This window comes from Mus musculus, chromosome 13, assembly GCF_000001635.26.
Source record: "Mus musculus strain C57BL/6J chromosome 13, GRCm38.p6 C57BL/6J".
In the NCBI taxonomy this organism is placed as follows: Eukaryota; Metazoa; Chordata; class Mammalia; order Rodentia; family Muridae; genus Mus; species Mus musculus.
In genome coordinates this window covers 54,932,456-54,950,266 of record NC_000079.6, presented here as the reverse complement: position 1 = coordinate 54,950,266, position 17,811 = coordinate 54,932,456, and the positions used below count along the sequence as shown (strand labels likewise).

The 17,811-nt window shown below is 51.4% G+C and overlaps 1 protein-coding gene and 1 long non-coding RNA gene across 7 annotated transcripts in view; one reads left to right on the top strand and one right to left on the bottom strand.

Annotated features, from left to right (window-relative positions):
• The window catches only part of Unc5a (unc-5 netrin receptor A), a 60,868-nt gene extending 55,752 nt beyond the window's left edge, over nucleotides 1-5,116 (bottom strand). For 3 of the 5 annotated variants that reach the window (XR_001780744.2, XM_006517037.2, XM_006517038.2), the window contains exon 1: nucleotides 536-5,116. Coding sequence is in view for 4 of the 5 variants with exons in the window: in XM_006517037.2 (XP_006517100.2) it covers nucleotides 536-1,127 (592 nt within the window). In the remaining variant the exon portion in view is untranslated. The remainder of the gene's footprint in view (nucleotides 1-535) is intronic. The other 2 variants (NM_153131.4, NM_001311128.1) reach the window with 1 other exon arrangement.
• On the top strand, nucleotides 4,032-16,847 carry Gm31313. Of its 2 annotated transcripts, XR_873485.2 has the most exons (4): nucleotides 4,032-4,318; nucleotides 8,057-8,166; nucleotides 15,621-15,700; nucleotides 16,166-16,847. It is a non-coding gene; the product is annotated as a predicted gene, 31313 (long non-coding RNA). The 2 variants fall into 2 exon arrangements; XR_382465.3 differs by lacking the exon at nucleotides 4,032-4,318 and having other exon boundaries at nucleotides 5,115-8,166.
• Nucleotides 16,848-17,811: the final 964 nt, after the last annotated feature.

The following is a 17,811-nucleotide window of genomic DNA, read 5'->3' as shown; positions in this document are numbered from 1 at the left end:
AGAGGAGGACACTATGTTCTAGACGTGGGCACAGGCCAGGTGCCAAGCTAGAAATTGTGAGTGGCTGTTTGGGGCAGTCCTACCTGGAAGAGCTGTCTTACCCCCCCCCCCCCCCACACACACACCCCATTTTCTGAGCACTAGCATATGGCCTTGAGTCCTTCAAGTCTTGTCTTTTTGTCTTTCCTGGATTATTTCAAACTGCCGTCGCGCTCCCCCCCCCCCCCCATCATTCTCCCGGGCCCGTGAAACCAGCAAAAACTTCCCCCACCCGGAGGCGTGGGGCGTCTACACTCGCCAGCCCCGTGCGCTGACAGCTGTTCTGGACTTGGCAGAAGCAAGGCTTCCGGGAGAGCGCACCAGGAAGCTGCGCAGCAGCGAGTGGCGGCCCCCGCGTCCTGCCCAGCAAAGTTTGGCCTCCGGGGGCTCCCAGACGGGTCGGCCGCGCAGGTCACGGCCACCTCCTCCCCAGAGCTAAGCGTTCGCGCGCACGGTCCCCCGCAAGCCTCCCCAGAGCGCGCGCGGCGTGACTCACCCGAACCACGAAGCCAGGCAGTGAGGACTATGCCCAGGAGCGCTGGCCACAGGCCGGGCCGGACGGCCATGGCCGCGGGCGGACGAGCGGGCTGGACTAGGGGCCCCGCGGGCGGGAGAGAGGCTGTCAGCGCCTCAGCCGAGAGCCCCACCTCGGGGCGCCCCCGGGGCCCATGCCAGAGGACAGCGCTGCCTCCGGGCGGCCGGCTGCGGGGCGCACGCGGCGCGTGGCTCCCCTGGGCACCCGGAGCGCAGCAATGCAGCCGGGGCGGAGCGCAGCGCCAGCCGCGCCGCGCACCGAGCCAGCCGCCGCGCGGAGCCCGCAGCCGGGGAGCGGGCCGGCGGGCGCCGCAAAATCCGGACTGGAGCGGCGGAGCGGGGCGGAGGCGGGGCGGGGCGGGGGAGGAGGGGCCGGGCGGCGCTGCGAGCGCGGGCCACCCCCTGCACCGGGGATCCCTTCGGGCAACGCCTGAGGCTCCCCCAGGGAGGAGCTGGGGTAGTGGGCGGGGAGGCCTCCCACCACCCCTCTCAGTCTCCAGGGACAGAGACAGGACTCTGGATCCCGGAGTGGATTGCTTTTCCGGATCTGGCATCACCCTGGTCCGCCAGTCGGCGCACAGGTGGCCCGGGAGGGGCCCCGGGCTGCGGCGACCCCGGCGCAGCGCCAGCCTGCGGAGAGCAGCTCGACTCTGGAGTGCCCCAGGCAGGTTCCGCTGCAGTCCCTGCTTGCACCCCTGCCTCCGGGCTGCGCTCCGAGATCGTCAGCGCGCCGTGGTAGGCAGCTGGCGGGCGGCTTGGATGGGGGACTGCAGGAGAGGTCCCGGGGCCCAGCCGGCGCGCAGGAGCCGCCAGGCCCCCACCGTCTCACCATCCGCCTCCCCAAGACAGCCTGGTGGGCTTCAGGGGCAAGCGTAGCAGCGTGGCCCCAGGCTTTCTTAATCCCTCCACGCCGCTGGCCCAAAGGAAACAACCTTAGGGCGCAGCGCAGCCTGTAAGGAGCGTCGTGTTGTTTGCGCCCCGAGCGCGCGCGGCGCTGGAGACGTGGGCGTGATGCAGGAACCAGAAGGGTTTTGGGAGCTACAAACTCCTGGGGTAGAATAGAAGTGTCACATTCTTCTGGCTCTGTGACCTTGGGCAAGTCACGGGGCGTCTCTGGATCCCAGCAGAATGACCGCTGGAGGATCTCCTATTCCCCACCCCCATTCCCTAAGCTGGTTAAAATAAACAGAAGGCTGCCCTAGAGAAGGAAAATAAACGCTCTCGGTGTGCACAGGGCGAGGGATCTGAAAGAGAGGGTCCCACTTCTGGCCAGGAGGAGAATGAGAAGGGTGAAGACGGTCACACACTCAAACGCCTCCAGCGCCGATCGATAATATAAATTGGTGCTGCAGGCCAGATGATATAAGAATGGTCTTGGCTTCCACAAAGAGATATGAGCTCTCCTATATTTCTTGAGACACGAGGCCCTCTCTCGGTCTGTCTTTTGTTTCCCACTTTTTATAGAGAAGGTTATGAAAAATGTTTTGCTTTATTCTGCTCTCTTGTATATGTGTATATCTGCATATGTATATGTGTGTGTGTGTGTGTGTGTGTTTCTATTCACAACCAAAGCTCCAGATGTGAATGTACAGATTTTGGGCCTCAGGGCCAGACAGGCAGGGAGACAGGGCACAGGGTCATATCGAAATGGCTCTCTTGTTCTAGGTGCCTGTTGGGAGGGGAGGAGCCAATTGGTTTTGTTTACCAATTTTCAATAGAAGCTGTTGTCTGGGAAAATAATTTTTTTAAAGATGTGTGTGTGTGTGCACGTGTGTGTGCGTGTGCATGTGAGTGCGTTGCATAGTGCCTGTGTGGAAGTCAGAAAACAGCTTGTCATTTCTCTCCTTATGTGAGATTCGGGGATGAAAGCCAGGTTGTAAGGCTTGATAGCAAACCCCATTATTCACTGAGGCATCTTGGTGGCCCTAAAATTGATTTTTAATACATGTGTGTATTTATAACCTCTTTTACCCAGATGATCATACTCCCCAACTTCAGCTTTTTAGACAAACACATTAGAGAGTAGAGCTGATCTACAGGCTGCTCCAGTGTGTGTGTGTGTGTGTGTATGTGTATGTTTTGTATGTGGTGTGAGTGTGTGTGGTGTGTGTGTGAGAGCAGTTGTTGTATGCCCAGGCTATTCTCCTGTATTCTATTAATACCCCTACAGTGCTCTCCTGGATCTGAATTTGGGTTCACAGTGTGGAAGAAATGTTGAAGGCTTGGGGTTTGGACACTGAAGGGAGGCCGTTGTCGATTAGGGCATGGTGTACATGAGGAAGTAACAATGTGTTTATTGGATAGTACTATGCCCTTGCCTACATCTGTAGTTTGCTCTAAGCAGTACATGAAACCCCGTTAAGTCAACATTTCCACTTTACACAGATGAGGCAGCTGAGAGTTAGGCAAGGACCAGCCTTATCCCAGAACTGCGAAGCTGGCTGAGAGGGGCCCCAGGAGGTTTGATTTCTGGGCCCGTGATCCATACATTTCTTCCTCCTAAAGCTTCTTTGGGGTTAGAATTGGGGAATCTCTTCTCTTCTCAGTTCTTAGCCCCTCTCTTTCCATCTAGACTAGAGAGGCCCGTGTAGCAGTCAGAATAGGTTTTGTCATGGTAACAAATGGTCCCCAAAGTATCAGTGGCTTTAATCAACAAAGATTTATTTCTCATTTGTCCATCGTGGCTCTTCTGTTCCTGGTCATATTCACTCAAGGGCCCAGGCTACCAAGGAGACAGAGAAACAGGGACTCTAGAGAAACACCTGACAGTAAACAGTGGCTTGGCCTGAAAGAGGACCTGCTACTCTTACCCACAACCAGGACCCTACCTGAGAGAGTACGCAGGGTGGACCTGAAGCTAGCGAACAGCACTCAGTAATATGTACAGCCTGTCCTTTTGGGGGTGGAGGGGTGGAGTCTTATTGCAGCACAGCCTGTCCATGGGGTGGGATCTTACTGCATCCCACATCTGCAGCTGTGCCTAGGCCCAGTTTCCTAGAAGCCAAGCTGTTCCTTCGTTCCAGACTTTTCCATTTGCCTTTCTCCCTTGAACACTTTATCCTCTGCTGGTTACATTGGCAAGCTCCTTTAAGTCACTGAGACACTTCAGCTGTCCCTTTCTAAGTGGAACTCAGGCAAGCCAGGAGAAAGAGGAGAGATGCTTTGCCAGTGTCACTCCTGCTGTGGAGGCTCAGATGGCAGAGGTGGGGACAGATCAGGGAGCCTCCCACTCAAGACTGCTTTGCAGGCTGCAACACTCCACTTAGTTCAGCTTCTGACTCCACTATCCTGTAGCTCATCCCACTGCTGAGAACCCAGCTTCCGTCTCCTGGAAGCACCCTTTGTTTCATTTGAAGAACCAGCCCTTCTGCCCTTCAGCACAGAGTTCATGTGCTCTACTCGCTCAGTTCCAAAACATGGAACGAACTTCTATCTTGCTGATCAACACCCAAGATCCCATGAACTACCGAGACAGGCACAGAGTGAGCACTGGTCTGAGCCCATTCACCGAGGCTCATTTCTGGAACTCTGGTTGGAACTAAACAGTTACTTTCTTCATGGACACAGTCTGGACATGAAGCTCTGGCTGAATGAGCAGACATGCCTGAGGCTGAGGCATGGACAGAGAAGCCAAGCGTGAAGGGAGCCCCGAGACTGTGCTGTGTCATCCAGAAATGTTTCTGGAGCTACTAGGAATACCCCTGGATCCTTCTGTTCTCTCAGCCAGTATGTCACTGTTTTGATTGTAAGTCCATTTGGGTTTCTGTCATTTGCTTTAGAAAAAAAAAAGATACATAATTATCCTTTGTAAGGGCTGGGTATGCAGCTTAGTCAGTAAGTTTGAGCATGCTCAAAGCCCCAACACTGCAGAACCAGGCAGGTATCAGGAACCTGTAATCCCAGCACCTATGAAGTGGAGACAGAAGGACCCATGCCAGGTCTTCCCAGATATATAGTGAGTTTGAGGTTACCCTAGGATGCATGAAACCCTATTTCCAAAAAGGAAATTATCCTTTATATACATATATATATATGTATATATATAAATCTGCTCTAAGCTGGGCACGGTGGTTCACACCATCACAACAATAGAAAGCAAACTAGCAGGCAATACCTTAGCACAGGGCGTGGATGCTCTTGTGATAGCGGTTCCAGGACCAAGGACAGCACCCAGCATGCTCAGGTTAGGACTCTGTCCTTTGCCTGGTTTCTTTGAATTCTCACAATCCTGGCAAAGTAGACCCAAGTTGTGCAGACACAAAATTGAGGCTCAGAGAGGGCACAGCTTGCCTGATGCCCCTTAGCTGTAAAATATTCAAACCTGTGGTTGCTCTAGAAACGTTTGCTGAGTCTAACAAATGGTTTTATTAGAGACACATGGTCCTAAGATGCATGAGCTATTACTCATGTATGCAAACACACACACACACATCGCACATACTCACACATGCACACACATGCACACAAAACGCACACATACACACACACTCATGCATGCACACACCAACGCACACAAAGACAACCTTCAGTAGCCCTACAACACCCATGGAATTTCAGTCTCTAAGGTTTCCCTGGCTACGGAGGCTTAGTTTCCAGTTTCCCCACTGGGCACTTTCAGGTAGGTTTGGAGGTGAGCAATTCCATGCTGAGAGGCTCATGTAAAAAGGAGGGGGCAGGAAGCGCAGGAAGGAGGAGGGGGATTGGACCGATCTGAAGCTTGGCACCGTGCCCTCTGCAGATGACCTGATGAGTATTTCGCAGAAATAATTTCATTAGCGTCTCTGGGAGATGAACAATTAGCAAGACGCTCTGATACTTTAAAAGCTTAAGAGAAGGAAGAAGATGCCTTTCTCACTCCCTGACCACAGCACCCCTTTCTGCCCCCACCTCCCTCCATCTTTCCCACACACACCCCATGCTTCCCTTGCACACTGCCATTCTCTCACACACACACCTCTGATCCCAGCCTCGCCAGCACACTCCTGGGCTCCTCACTGCTCCCTCCCTCTTCCAGGCTCCCATCAGCCTGTGCTGGAGTTCTGCCCATACTGCATCAATCGGTCCCCTGTGCTCTGATACTCAGACACCCAGGCCTGAAGCTTGGCACTGCTCCAGCCTTCCAAAGGCACTGCTTTTCTCTCCAATACCAGAGGGCAGGGCCAGGTAGGGCTCTTCTATTTGGATTGGTTTTGCTGCCAGGTCCTTGGAAACTTCCAGCAGAGGTCAGAGGCTGCCTACTGCAATCTCAGGGCTACTCTGGGAGGCAGAGTGGAGGACAGCTCCTATCACCTGTTCTTGTGCCGCACTGTGTCCCTCTCCAGAGCTGGGCAGAGACTGGGGTTCACAGAAGCAAGACTTGTGTCAGCACAAAGGACATCCATTGCCTTGTGCAACAGATAGAAATGGGACTGCAGACACCTGGGTCTGTGTTTGTCCCTGACTCCAGCAAAGTGTCTTGGTCTTGGAGACACACCTCTTATATGTTTCATGTGTCTTTAGGCAGGAGATGGGCTCTGTCTAGCCAGCAGCTTTATTTGGGAAGCTCCCACTTCGCAGAGACAGTGTTGGTGTAGACAGAGATCCTAAGAATGAGGCTTCGACCTCATTCTTTATGGCTGACATCCACATTCTCCAGTGACTCCAGGCAGATGCTCTCCATTCAAACTGGATGGTCCTTTCATGGAGGCACCAGAGCTCTCCCTTCAGAATAACACAGAAACTCGTAGAAACTGAGTTCCTGGTCTTCCCCAAGTCTTTTGACTGGGTGTTGAGAAACCTCTGGGCATTTTGGATTGTTTGTTTTTTAGAAGCCTTTGCTTCTTGTTTTTAATATAAAACACTTGTATTAATCCTTTGAGAAGTTCATACAGGCATACAATGTATTCTGACTAACTACCCCGCTCCCCAGATCCAATCCTCCTACAGAAATCTATGTTAAGAGGTCTCTGGTGAGCCCTGGAGAATTGGGACCCTGCACTCACATGGACAGGAAAGGGAAGAGGAAGTCATGTGCCTCAAAGCGGGAACTTCAATAGTATGGCCCAACCCTCAAGGAGTGTGATGGTTTGTTTATGCTTGGGCCAGGGAGTGGTACTATTAGGAGGTGTTGCCCTGTTGGAGTGAGCGTGGCCTTGTTGGAGTAGGTGTGTCACTGTAGGTGTGGGCTTTAATGCCCTCATCCTAGCTGCCTGGAAGCCAGTATTCTGCTAGCAGCCTTCAGATGAAGATGTAGAACTCTCAGCTCCTCCTACATCACATCTGCCTGGTTCCTTCCCGCCTTAGTGATACTGGACTGAACCTCTGAACCTGTAAGCCAGTCCCAATTAAATGTTGTCCCTTATAAGAATTGCCTTAGTCATGGTGTCTGTTCACAGCAGTCAAACCCTAGCTAAGACAAGAAGGAAGGCAGCTCATGGAGGCTAGGAGAAGTCTCTTTTTATAATGCACAGATATACAAGCTATGCAAAACAGACACACAGTGCACAGTGTATTGAAATTTCAGACATGGTTAGAGAAAAACAATCTACAAAGGTTCCTTGTGGGGTGACAAGAAAAAAACAGACTGAAAAACGTGCTCACCACCGACAGGGGTGAAGATGTACAAGACACACTACTCATGCTCGTGACTAGTGACACACACATAAATAAACACATCAGCTCAACCCACACCCAGGATCACACACTCAGACACACATACACACCCAGTCCACCCCCAGACATGCACATATGAGCATGGGGATGCACAAATACACTGGTAATCATAGCTGGATATAAATACACATTCATATCACACACACACACACACACACACACACACACACACACACACCCTCACACATATGCAGATACTCGTCTGCAGCCCACACAGGCATCAGGAGACTCCAACAGCACCGCCATCGTGAAGAGAAGACTGGGTTAGGATTTTAATAAGCTTTAAACAAATAAATATATAAAGCCTAGCTACCAGGGACTGTGGGCTGTTTCCTGCTGCATTCTGTCAGTGGTGCTCCTGGCCTCTGTCCGCTCTAGAACAGAGAAGCCATGCAGCTGTCTTCACATGTGGTCACTGTGCACATGTGTGTGTAGGGGGGGGGGGTTCTTCTGAGATGACCGCATGCCCATGGCTGTGAAGGAGGGAGGTACACCCCATGCAGGCACACAGATGTAGCATCTGGGAGGCCTGTGTTAGTGCAGGACATAGAGGGCAGAGAGCAAGGAGGGGTGTAAGGGCACACATGGATGACAACCAGACCTTCAGAGAGCTCGTCTCCAGAGCATCACATTCAGAGCTTGCCACAGTGCGATGACCTCAGGAAATACACGCCGAAGCAGTAAACGAACGGGTGGATGCAGTCTGTGCCGGAATCCTTCAACTTTAGCCGGCCCCTATAATTAAGCATTACACCTTGCCTCTGACCTGGGGAAGCCCTAATGCTCATTTCACAGATGAGAAAGCCGAGGCAGCCCTCTACCTCCCCTCTAGCCCTTGGCAGCCGAACCCAAGCTTTCTGGATCCCAGACTTCCCGTGGAGCAAATCAACCATGTGGAACCGCTCAAGCTGACTTGGCTGTGACCTGCCCAGATCACTCAAGGTGAGCATTGCAGAGGCCCCCACTGGAACCCAACACCCATGAAACAATCCTCTAGAATGCCTCCTCCCCACTTTCCACTCTGCACTTCCCCCGTGCTCCCAACACTTGACCCTCAACCCCTGCTTCCCAGGCCCCTGAGGGCCAGCCACACTCAGCAGCAAAGAGCAGAGCAACGATGCTCTCCCAGCACAGCAGTCTGACTCAGCCCCTTGAGGGCTGGTGCATACTGTGTGCCAAGGTTAATTAAACTAGTAATTAGAAGGAGAGATGCTTAATCGATCTGGTTAATAAAATAACCCCCTCGCGGGAGCATGTGGGTGCTGTCACTCTGCTGGGCATTATGGGATCAGCCAAGCATAATGCTCCCTCTGTGACTGGCTCCTTCCCTTCTTGCTCTCCAAGTTCTGGAACAAATCCCTGGGTCCTCCTGAGGGTGGGATCTTGGAAACAGCTTCAAGGAGCATCAGCCCTGAAGAGACAACTTGGGTGTTATATGCCAGGGAATTCAACAGGGTGAAGGGTCCCTCAGGCTCTGTCTTCCCAGGTCTAACTAAGGTAGGCACTGAAGTTTTGCAGTCCTCCCACATCAGCTAGGATCATCTTGTAGCCTGATCTGGATCTTCTTGCCACTCTCTTTGAAGACTACCTCTGTTAGAGCTAACCGTAACATTCAAAGATCACACCCTCAGCAGATGTCTTTTAAAATTGATTTTTAATTTTACATATTTAACTTGAATACTTTATTTTGTATGAGATGAAGAGGAGAAAGAGGAAGAGGAGCAGAAGGAAGAAGAGGGAGAGGAAGAGGAGGAGGAGAAGGAAGATGAGGGAGAAGAGGAGAAGAGGAGGAGGAAGAGGAGAAAGAAGAGGAGGAGGAAGAGGAGAAAGAAGAGGAGGAGGAAGAGGAGAAGAAAGAGGAAGAAAGATAAGAGGAAGAGGAGGAGAAAGAGGAAAAAAGAAAAAGGAAGAGGAAGAGGAGGAGGATGAAGAGGAGGAAGGAAAAGAGGAAGAAGAGGAGAAAGAGGAAAAGGAAGAAGAGGAAAAGGAAGAGAAGGGAGAAGAGGAAGAGAAGGAAGAGGGAGGAGAGAAAGAGGAGGAGGAGGAAGAGGGGGAGGGGAGGAGGGAAGAGGGAGGGGAGGAAGAGGAGGAGGAGGAGGAGGAGGAGGAGGAGGAGGAGGAGGACTATCCCGTCCCAGGATTTCTCTAGGAAAAGCCTAAGGTAGAAGACTGTTGCAACCTTCTCCCCACAGGTGCGGGTGTGTGTGGACAGGGCTCTCCAGAAGGCTTCCCTAGGCGGCCCTTAGTTATCTTACTGTTGCCCCCCCCCCCCACCGCCATGCTGCTCCCTCCACCCCTCATCACCCAACAAAGATATGGGCACCTGATGTGTTCTTCAATCTGATTTCACCAAGATAGAATTTTCCAGAAGCAGGGAAGAGCCTCCGTTGACCTGAGGAGCCAATACTAAGAATGGCTTGAAGCCTGATGCAAGGCATCTCTCCCGCTCAACGCACCCCCCCCCCCCCGTTCCTGCTCCTTCCTCCGGTCTAGTGCTCAGTGATGAGCGAGAGGATCAGGTCATGGCAGTGTCCCTTCCCTCCCCCAGCAGCATCACTCAGACAGTGCCACAGTTCATGGAAGCCTGGTCATGTGTAAGGATGTCTCTGGAGTGCCTGTGATAGAGCTCGGCTCAAACACATAGTCCTCAAAGGACAGACCCCACTGACCTTTATCCTGGTGGCTTCGGACGGGAAAGATGCTCAGCTTTTGCCAGAAAGAAGGACCACTGATCTCTCAGCAATGACAGCAGTGCAGGCGACCCTGCTGATGAGCCGGCACTGTGCCTAGGCAGGGTCACGTTTTCACCAACCTCTAGTGGCTAGTTAGACGGGGTCTGAAATGGAGTGAGTTTAGCAACCAGAGGCTGCAGCCTGGCAGCTGGAGTCTGGAGCATTATCAGCTACCAGATTCTCAAGTCAATTTCTAGTCTAGAAGGAATGACAGCGCAACGCACGTTTACACACAAAGAAAAAAGGAAACAAACGCAAGAAGCCAGTGAGAGACTGAAGGCAGGAGGCAGGCAGGCCATGGGCTCAGCCCAGCCTGCTGCTGGTGCCAGCTGTGCTCTAGGGCAGGCCACATCTCCAACAGAGCCCTGTCCCTTATACACGCCCACAAGCACACCGGCATCCCCCCCACACGCCCCCCATGTCTCCCAGGCCCACACCCACCCATCTGCTAACCACTTCCGTACTTCATTCAAGTCCCCGGAGTTGAGCATCCTAAATCTGAAAGCTGAAATCTAAAATTCTCCAAAAAGCAAAACTTCTCATGCATCATGACTGTACCATGAAACTTCCATGCCATGAAACTTTGTTTCATGCTCCAAATTATGTAAAATATTGCATAAAATTACCTTCAGGCACTGTGTATCAGGTGCCTAGGTAAATCTAAATGAATTCCATGTTTAGTCTCTGGTCTAACCCCAAGACAGCTCATTATATCTGTACAAATAATCCAACATTTGAGAAGAATTTCCAAAATCTGAAACAGTTGTGGTCCCAAGTACTCCCGACAAGGAATACTCAGACTGCATTTTCTCACCTGCCCATGATGCCCGTGCTGGGTATAGAGTCTGTTTTCTTGGAACGGAGTGTTCCAGGGGAGACAGAGGCAAAATGAATGAGAAGTATAAACCAATTCTAGATTGTAAAGAAATGGGCAAGATAAGAGAGAGGAACGTGGCGGAACACAATGTGAGGGGAACTTCTGAGAAAGTGCTGCTGCTTCAGCAGAGACAGAGACCTTGGGGAAAACACCAGCGGTGGAGGTAACTGCAGGTGTGAAGCATCTCACCCTGTGGGGATCCAGCTCTGGCGGTTACAGGCTGTTACAAAGTTACCAAAGCTGAGGCTGGGCTTTGGTGGATCACATGGAGATGCTGGGAGGGAATGGTGGGTGGAATCTGAGAAGTGTCATGGAGACAGGGTCCAGATCTCCAGAGTTCTGGGCTGGTCCCCCAGAGCCATGTGGAGCCTGCAAAGGGGTATAGTGTGATTGACACTCTAACCTAATCTGTCTAGCTGCTGCTGCTTAGTAATGATGATAACTGGGGGTGGGGAGGGTGGGGGGAGGCGCTTGTAACTCAAATGGAGCTGAAGCTGTGTGTCATTGGCAGAGATCCCTGTAAGTGCAAAGGGCCTGTGGTGGAACCTCATAGGCACCACAGGCCAGTGTGGAAGAGCGCTGAGAGAGAGGAACAGTGGGATGTGAGGTTGGAATCTGGGAAGGAGTGAGCCTGTGGGCCCACGAAAGCCATGCTAACACTTTATTACAGGTGCCAGGGGAAGCCATGGAAGGGGGCAGCAGATGGGGCAGAGACAGATGGAATGTTCTCTCTATAAAGAACCATCTGGTGGATGTGGGAGGATGCGTAGCAGGTACCAGGAATCCACCCTGTGCCCCTGAGCTGGCTGCTCACCTGCAGATGCCCAGGAGCAGCTTTGAGCACCTAGGGAAGTACAGATGCACAGGCTTGTGTGGACACCATGGCTTCTCACAACCCTACAGCTTCCATGACTGAATCATCCCCAGGGATTAGCAATCTTTGGAGCCACTGTCTCCATAGAGGTGCTGGAGCCACACTCTCTAGGACTGTGCTCCAAGGAGATCCTTTCTCCCAACCCAACCCCAAGGCACATGTGTGCATGTGTGCACAGGTTCACATGCGTATGAGTACATGCCAAAAGGTGGTGGGAAGGGAGGGAGAGAAGGGGGGAGAGGAAGCCCTGGAAAGGACCTTCTGGAGGAGAGGCAAGCCCGGAGCTACAGGAAACTGGCTGCCTCACATCCTTGTCTGTTCCCATAAGGAGAGCCATCGCCTTGCAGGCTATTTTATCTGTGTTTATTTGTCTGTCTTCCTGTCTTGCTCTATCTTCTCATGTGTCTGTCTCTCAGCCGTCACATGCTCCTGGCTGGAGCCAGCGGTTCAGAGACAAACTCAGCCTGCCTCCTTCTCCTGAGGCCAGGCATGCACACGCGAGAACCCAGCAAAAGCAGCTTCTGGGCCTCACAGCACTTCACAGTTTGCATTTCTCCAGCCCACGCACGTGTCTAATTATATCTCTGCCTGTTCCCAAAGGAGTTTCGTCGCTGGCCCTCCGTTTGTTCTTCACAGTGACATTGTGGGTTAAGCAAGCATAGACTTAGCTGGGGGCAGCTGAGGAATCCAATGTCCGAGGGGCTTTGCCAAGGTCATGGAGCCCATATGTGTATGGATGTATGTTTGTGTACATGGATGCATGCATATAGATGGATGTATGCAGGGATATATTCACATATGTGTGCCATGTGGTTGTATGCATACACACATGTACATTTGTGAGCATTTATACCTATGCGTATACCTTGTATGTGTGCATGTGTTTTTGCATGCACATATGTGTAAGCATGTGTGTTTGTGCATGCATGTGTACTTGCGTGTTTGTGTATGCATGCATGCATGCATGCATGTGCATCTGTGAATATGTCTGTGTGTGGACACATGAATGTCTGTATATGTATGCTCATGTAGAATGTATATACCTGTGTGCATGTATGTATGATTGTACATTTTGTACATGTGCATAGTATATATTTATGTTGATACATACATATATGTGCCTGCATTCATGTGTGCATGTGTGTGTCCATGTGTGCATTCCTTTGTGAGTTTGTATGCATGCATTTGTCAATGTATGCACATTTTAAATGTGTTAAGTATGAGGTATATGCCTATGTGTGCATGCATTACTTAATGTGTGTTCATAATGCATGTTTGCACATGTGTTGGCATGTTTGTATATGCCTGCATATGAGCTCGTTGATGTGTGTGTATGTGCGTGAGCATTTGTATGTTTTCAGTGTGCATTGCCACATATGTATATTTGTGTGAATGAGTGAATATATTTGTATATGAATTTGTGTGCAAATATGTATAGGTTTGTTGATGTGTGTGTATTTGTACATCATGTGCATGTAGTTGGAGACCTATGCATCTGTATGTATCTAGGAATATGTGCATTCATGTGCACCTATGTATGTATTCCCATATATATTCATTTGTGCACATGTATATGTATTCATCCATGCATGCTTATTAGAATGCACCTACATGCATTTGGGTGATTGTGCATGTGTGCTCACTCACACAAGGATGCATTTGTGTGTGACACATCCACATGTGCACACATGTGTTGGTGAACGGTTATGTACATGTATTTATTTGTATCTGTGTGAACATGCATACATGTGCCTTCTCATATGCTTTTATGTGTGTACACACATATATGCACATGCACTCATGTGTGCCCATGTGTGTGCTCATGTGTGTAGTCCTTTGTGAGTATGTATGCATGCATGTGCATACACATATGCTTTCATGTGCTGGTATGTGTTGTGTTCATGTGTGCACTTGTGCTTGTAGGTGTTTGTGTGCATGTGTGGAGACTGTGTGGTGAGGGACAAGTGACAGCCCCCTGTGTGTCTCACCCTGCAACCTGTCACGAGGACCTGGTGTCTGGAAGGGCTGGGCAGGTCTGCAGGGGTTGTGGCACAGAAAAGAAGGGGCTGCCCAGCTGCCAGCAGGTGACAGGATGACTTGAAGCCAGAGCTGCAACAAAGGAGGGGAGTACAGGGGACAAGGAGGCTTGGCAGCCGCTCTCCCAGCTGCTCTGGGTTTGAAGCGGAGCCACTTTGCTGGCTCTAGCACAGCGCGAACAGGTGGCAGCAAGATTGGCACAGCCAGGAAAATCCATCTTGTGGAGGCCAGCACACAGTAGAACAGGGAGGAGAGGGGAGGCAGTGCCGAGGGGAAGGGCTGCAAAGAGGAGCTTCCACCCCATCCTTGTATGGCTCCTCCTCCATGTTGGTGCCTGCCACCTCTGCTCCTCCAAGCCAAGGTACTAGAGAGCCTTCCGAGTTGACTGGGTCCCCTTACCAGTAGGAGCCCATAGGACACCTTCCTCCCCTCTTTATCCTGATGTCTACACCTTTCAGCTAGCTGTGCTGGTGGGTTAAGGGAGGCACTGGGGGCGGGGGTTCTCTAGAGGGTTCTCCACCATCAGGATGGAGTGTCTCTAATTCATGCTAAGGTGCCAGATGATTATAGGGACAATATCAGAGCCCTGTGGATTCTGCCCACCTGGCACTTACAGGTTGGGGGGCAGACGGGTCAGAGTCAGTTCACGTAGCCACAGAGGTACCAAGAAATAATTAAACATGGCCAGAAGTAACTAGAGAGGTGGCTTTTTGAATGAGTGGCCAAGGAAGAGTCCCCTGAGGATTCTCTTTGGGGTGGGCCCTGAGTCAAGAGCCCTCCCTAACCCTGGAGAAGAATATCGCTGTCATCAGAAGCATGCACGCGCATAAGTCCCGGAGCAGCGATGATATCGGGCTGCTTGTTGGACAGAAGGGAGAGCAATGAGGTTAGGAGCAAGCTGAGCCTGGATCATGCAGGGGCTGATGGCCACAGGGAAGTGAAGTGAGGTGTGGGGTGGGACATCTTGAGGCCAGGCAGGAGTGGCTTCTAGCCAAGCCAGAGGGACTGTGCTGGAGGGAGGGAAAACAAAGGATGAGAAGAAGCTAGATTTGGGGGTGCTTGGGGGGCTGGTTCTCAAATATCTGCTTTGAAGGTGGCTACGGCAGCCCAGCTTTGAGCTAAGTAGTGCAGATTTCCTAGACTATGGAGGACCGGGTTCTTATGAAGCCAGGGTGGGACACAAGAACTTTACTGTTTATCACATCCCCACCTCTTGGGCCAGTGGAGCCCAAAACAGCACATCCATTCCTTGTCTATGCCCAGATGCAGTACATACCCTTAGCCCAAGTACATCCCCTGACTCTGCTCTCCTGGGCGTTCTGAGGAAGTTGTGTCCCTTCTTTAAAGATGGACGGCACTTTACACCCTCCATATGCTCCGCTTTCTTTTTATTATTTTAATTTCTAAATACTTGGGAAACTTTCCAGCCCTGGCTTCTGCTGTGATTCTGGTGCCAGCAAACACACTCGCTCTCCCCCACCCCGCCGCACCCCTTCCTTCATCCAAGCCATGAGGACGTCTCCCAACACAGGGCTGAGGGGAGACTGGGATTCAGGGAGGGTCCCTAATCTTTGAGTCTGATCACAGACACAACCCTCTTGGGGCAGTGTAGCAGCAGAGGACCAGCCGGGCCCTGCCACAGGACTCAGGCACCACAGCTGGACTGCAGGCTTCCTCACCCAACCTTGGCCACAATCACCTCCTCGCCCTGTCCTCCACTAGAGGAACCTTCCTTCCTATAGGGAACTTTGGAATGTTTTCCCTAGCCCATACCTCTGTGGCATTCAATCTTTCTCACCCAGTGGCAGTCTCTTCCCTGGATCTGCAGTCTGAATTGGCTTCCCTGAGCATCCTTCTGTCTCTGTATCTCTAACAGAATCGCTCTGCTGACAAGTCTGGTCAAAGGCTTGAGCTGTGCCCAGGGGTGGGAGTAACGCCTGGCACGGAGTGGACATGGTAAGTAAGGATCTGCCAAACGAAGAGATGGCTTCTGTACGTCTCCTGAGAACCCTTCCTGGTGAAGGGTCATGAGGTGTTTTGATAAAGGTAAGGTTAGGGGTATAAAAGAGCGAAGTGTCACTTATTAACTTGGCCACTGCTGAGGTCACAATGCTGTGACCTCATTCAGCATGTCACCCCCATTTCAGATTAGAATCAACCAATGCTCAAAAGAACAAATGGGGTGCTGAAGAGTTGTTGGTTTAGAGATTAATAAAGAGCTTAAGCCACCTGTAACTCAGTTCCAGGGGATCAGACACTCCTATCTAGCCTCTGTGGGTACCCGTATATGCACATACATATGTACGTGTACACACACACACACACACCATCTTAATTTAAAAAAAAGAAGGAACAAAAGAAACCCCCAGAATCAGACCGCTTGCAGAGGAGCACTGTTCTAATTCTGTCTTTTCTACCCAGGAGATCCCTGGCGCTCCCTCCTCCTACCAGGCTGTAGATGGACCACAGATAGATGGCCAATTTTCAAAGAATGAAAATACTACAGTACGCCTGTCACCACACCGTTGACGCTTTGATGGCTCAGAAAGCGAGTTTAGAGCCAGCTGGCGCACCTCGATGGAGTCCTGACCTCCTGGCATGGGGTGCTACCTGTGCAGCGTAGGGTGCCGATTGAGCTCTGGAGCCTGCCACCACAGCTCAGAGTCTGCTTTAAAGGGAGGCAGATGCCTTGATGTGGGGCTCCCCTCTGTGAATGACCCCCAACAGTGGCACTTCCAAAACTAGCCTGCACCAGGAGGGGCTGGCAGCCAGCTGAGTCTCTGGAGCCTCACTTCTCTTTGTCTCTGCGGTGCTCTGACTTGCTTTAGGCTCAGTGCTGGCCAGCTTGTTGGTCATTCCTGCTTGCTGCTTCTTTAAACTGCTGACCACCATGGACCCATGAGTATCCTCTGGATCGCTCCAGCTTCCCCCAGCTCCTGGCCTCTGCGATTCTGCCAGCTCTGTCAGGACAGGGGTTTGTGTGCCTGGTTTTGCAAACTCAGGACTCAAGACAGCGGCTGACAATGGTGCCATGTCCCTGCAATAGACATTTCCCAAACTCTCATTCTCCACGTCCTGCTATTACAGGCACGGTCCCACCACACCCTGCTTGTGTTATTTAAGTATTTTTCTTCCCATCAAGCCACCTTTAAAAAAAAAACTTAAAGAAATAAAATGCAAAAGGAAGCTTTTTTATCACTGCCGTAAGTGGAAAGCCAATATCACGAGCCATAAATAGAAGACAACTGTTAAAACAAATGCCACAAAACAAAGCGATGCGGTGAAGTCTGAGCAAATGCCTGGCGCTGCAGAAGGTGCCCGGCTGCGCTGAGGCCGGTCTCTTTTTGCCAAAGGGGAAAAGGAGAGTTATATGGTCTTACAGAGAGGCTAGCCCCAGACCAAGAGTCCTTGGGACATCAAAGCCATTAGAACCAAACAGGAGTGACCTGGGCATCTCTTAAATGTATCTCTGCCCCCATGGTCCTCATCCTGAACATTAGAGAACAGAGATCCTGGAAAACTCAGGAGAGCTTTGAGGGAGACACATAAGAAGCTCTAGGGAACATGTGAGTCTTGAATGGACATGGGATTAACTGAAGTCCAAATAGCTACCATTTTCCTATTTCTACTATTGGAGAAATAGTCCCCAAACCCAGATGCCCCTCCGTTCCAATGTTGTCCTGGTGTTTGCCTGGCAGCAGGTTTTCTATCATCCATGGCCTCTGGGAGAATCCTGTCCTCCTATTCCTGACTTTGCCTTTTGATCTCATGCCAAATTTGTAGGGTCCTGGGTGTCTGTCCATTGCTAGGCAACAGAATAACATAATGAAGTCTCAAAGGAATCTAGGGCTGGAAGGAGGCTTGCTAAGAGGGTCCTACGCTCACTTGAGACTGAGCAGAAAGCTGCTATGGGAATCCAGAGGACACCTCGGGTCCTCACTGTCTCTAGGCAGGCATGGGGTAGAGCACGGCCCTCGTCTGCAGTATGCTCAGCCAGCACACTCAGTCTTCTTCATGACCGATTTGCGGACTAGAACTGAGGTCCTCAACTCTGCTCACCAGGGGCT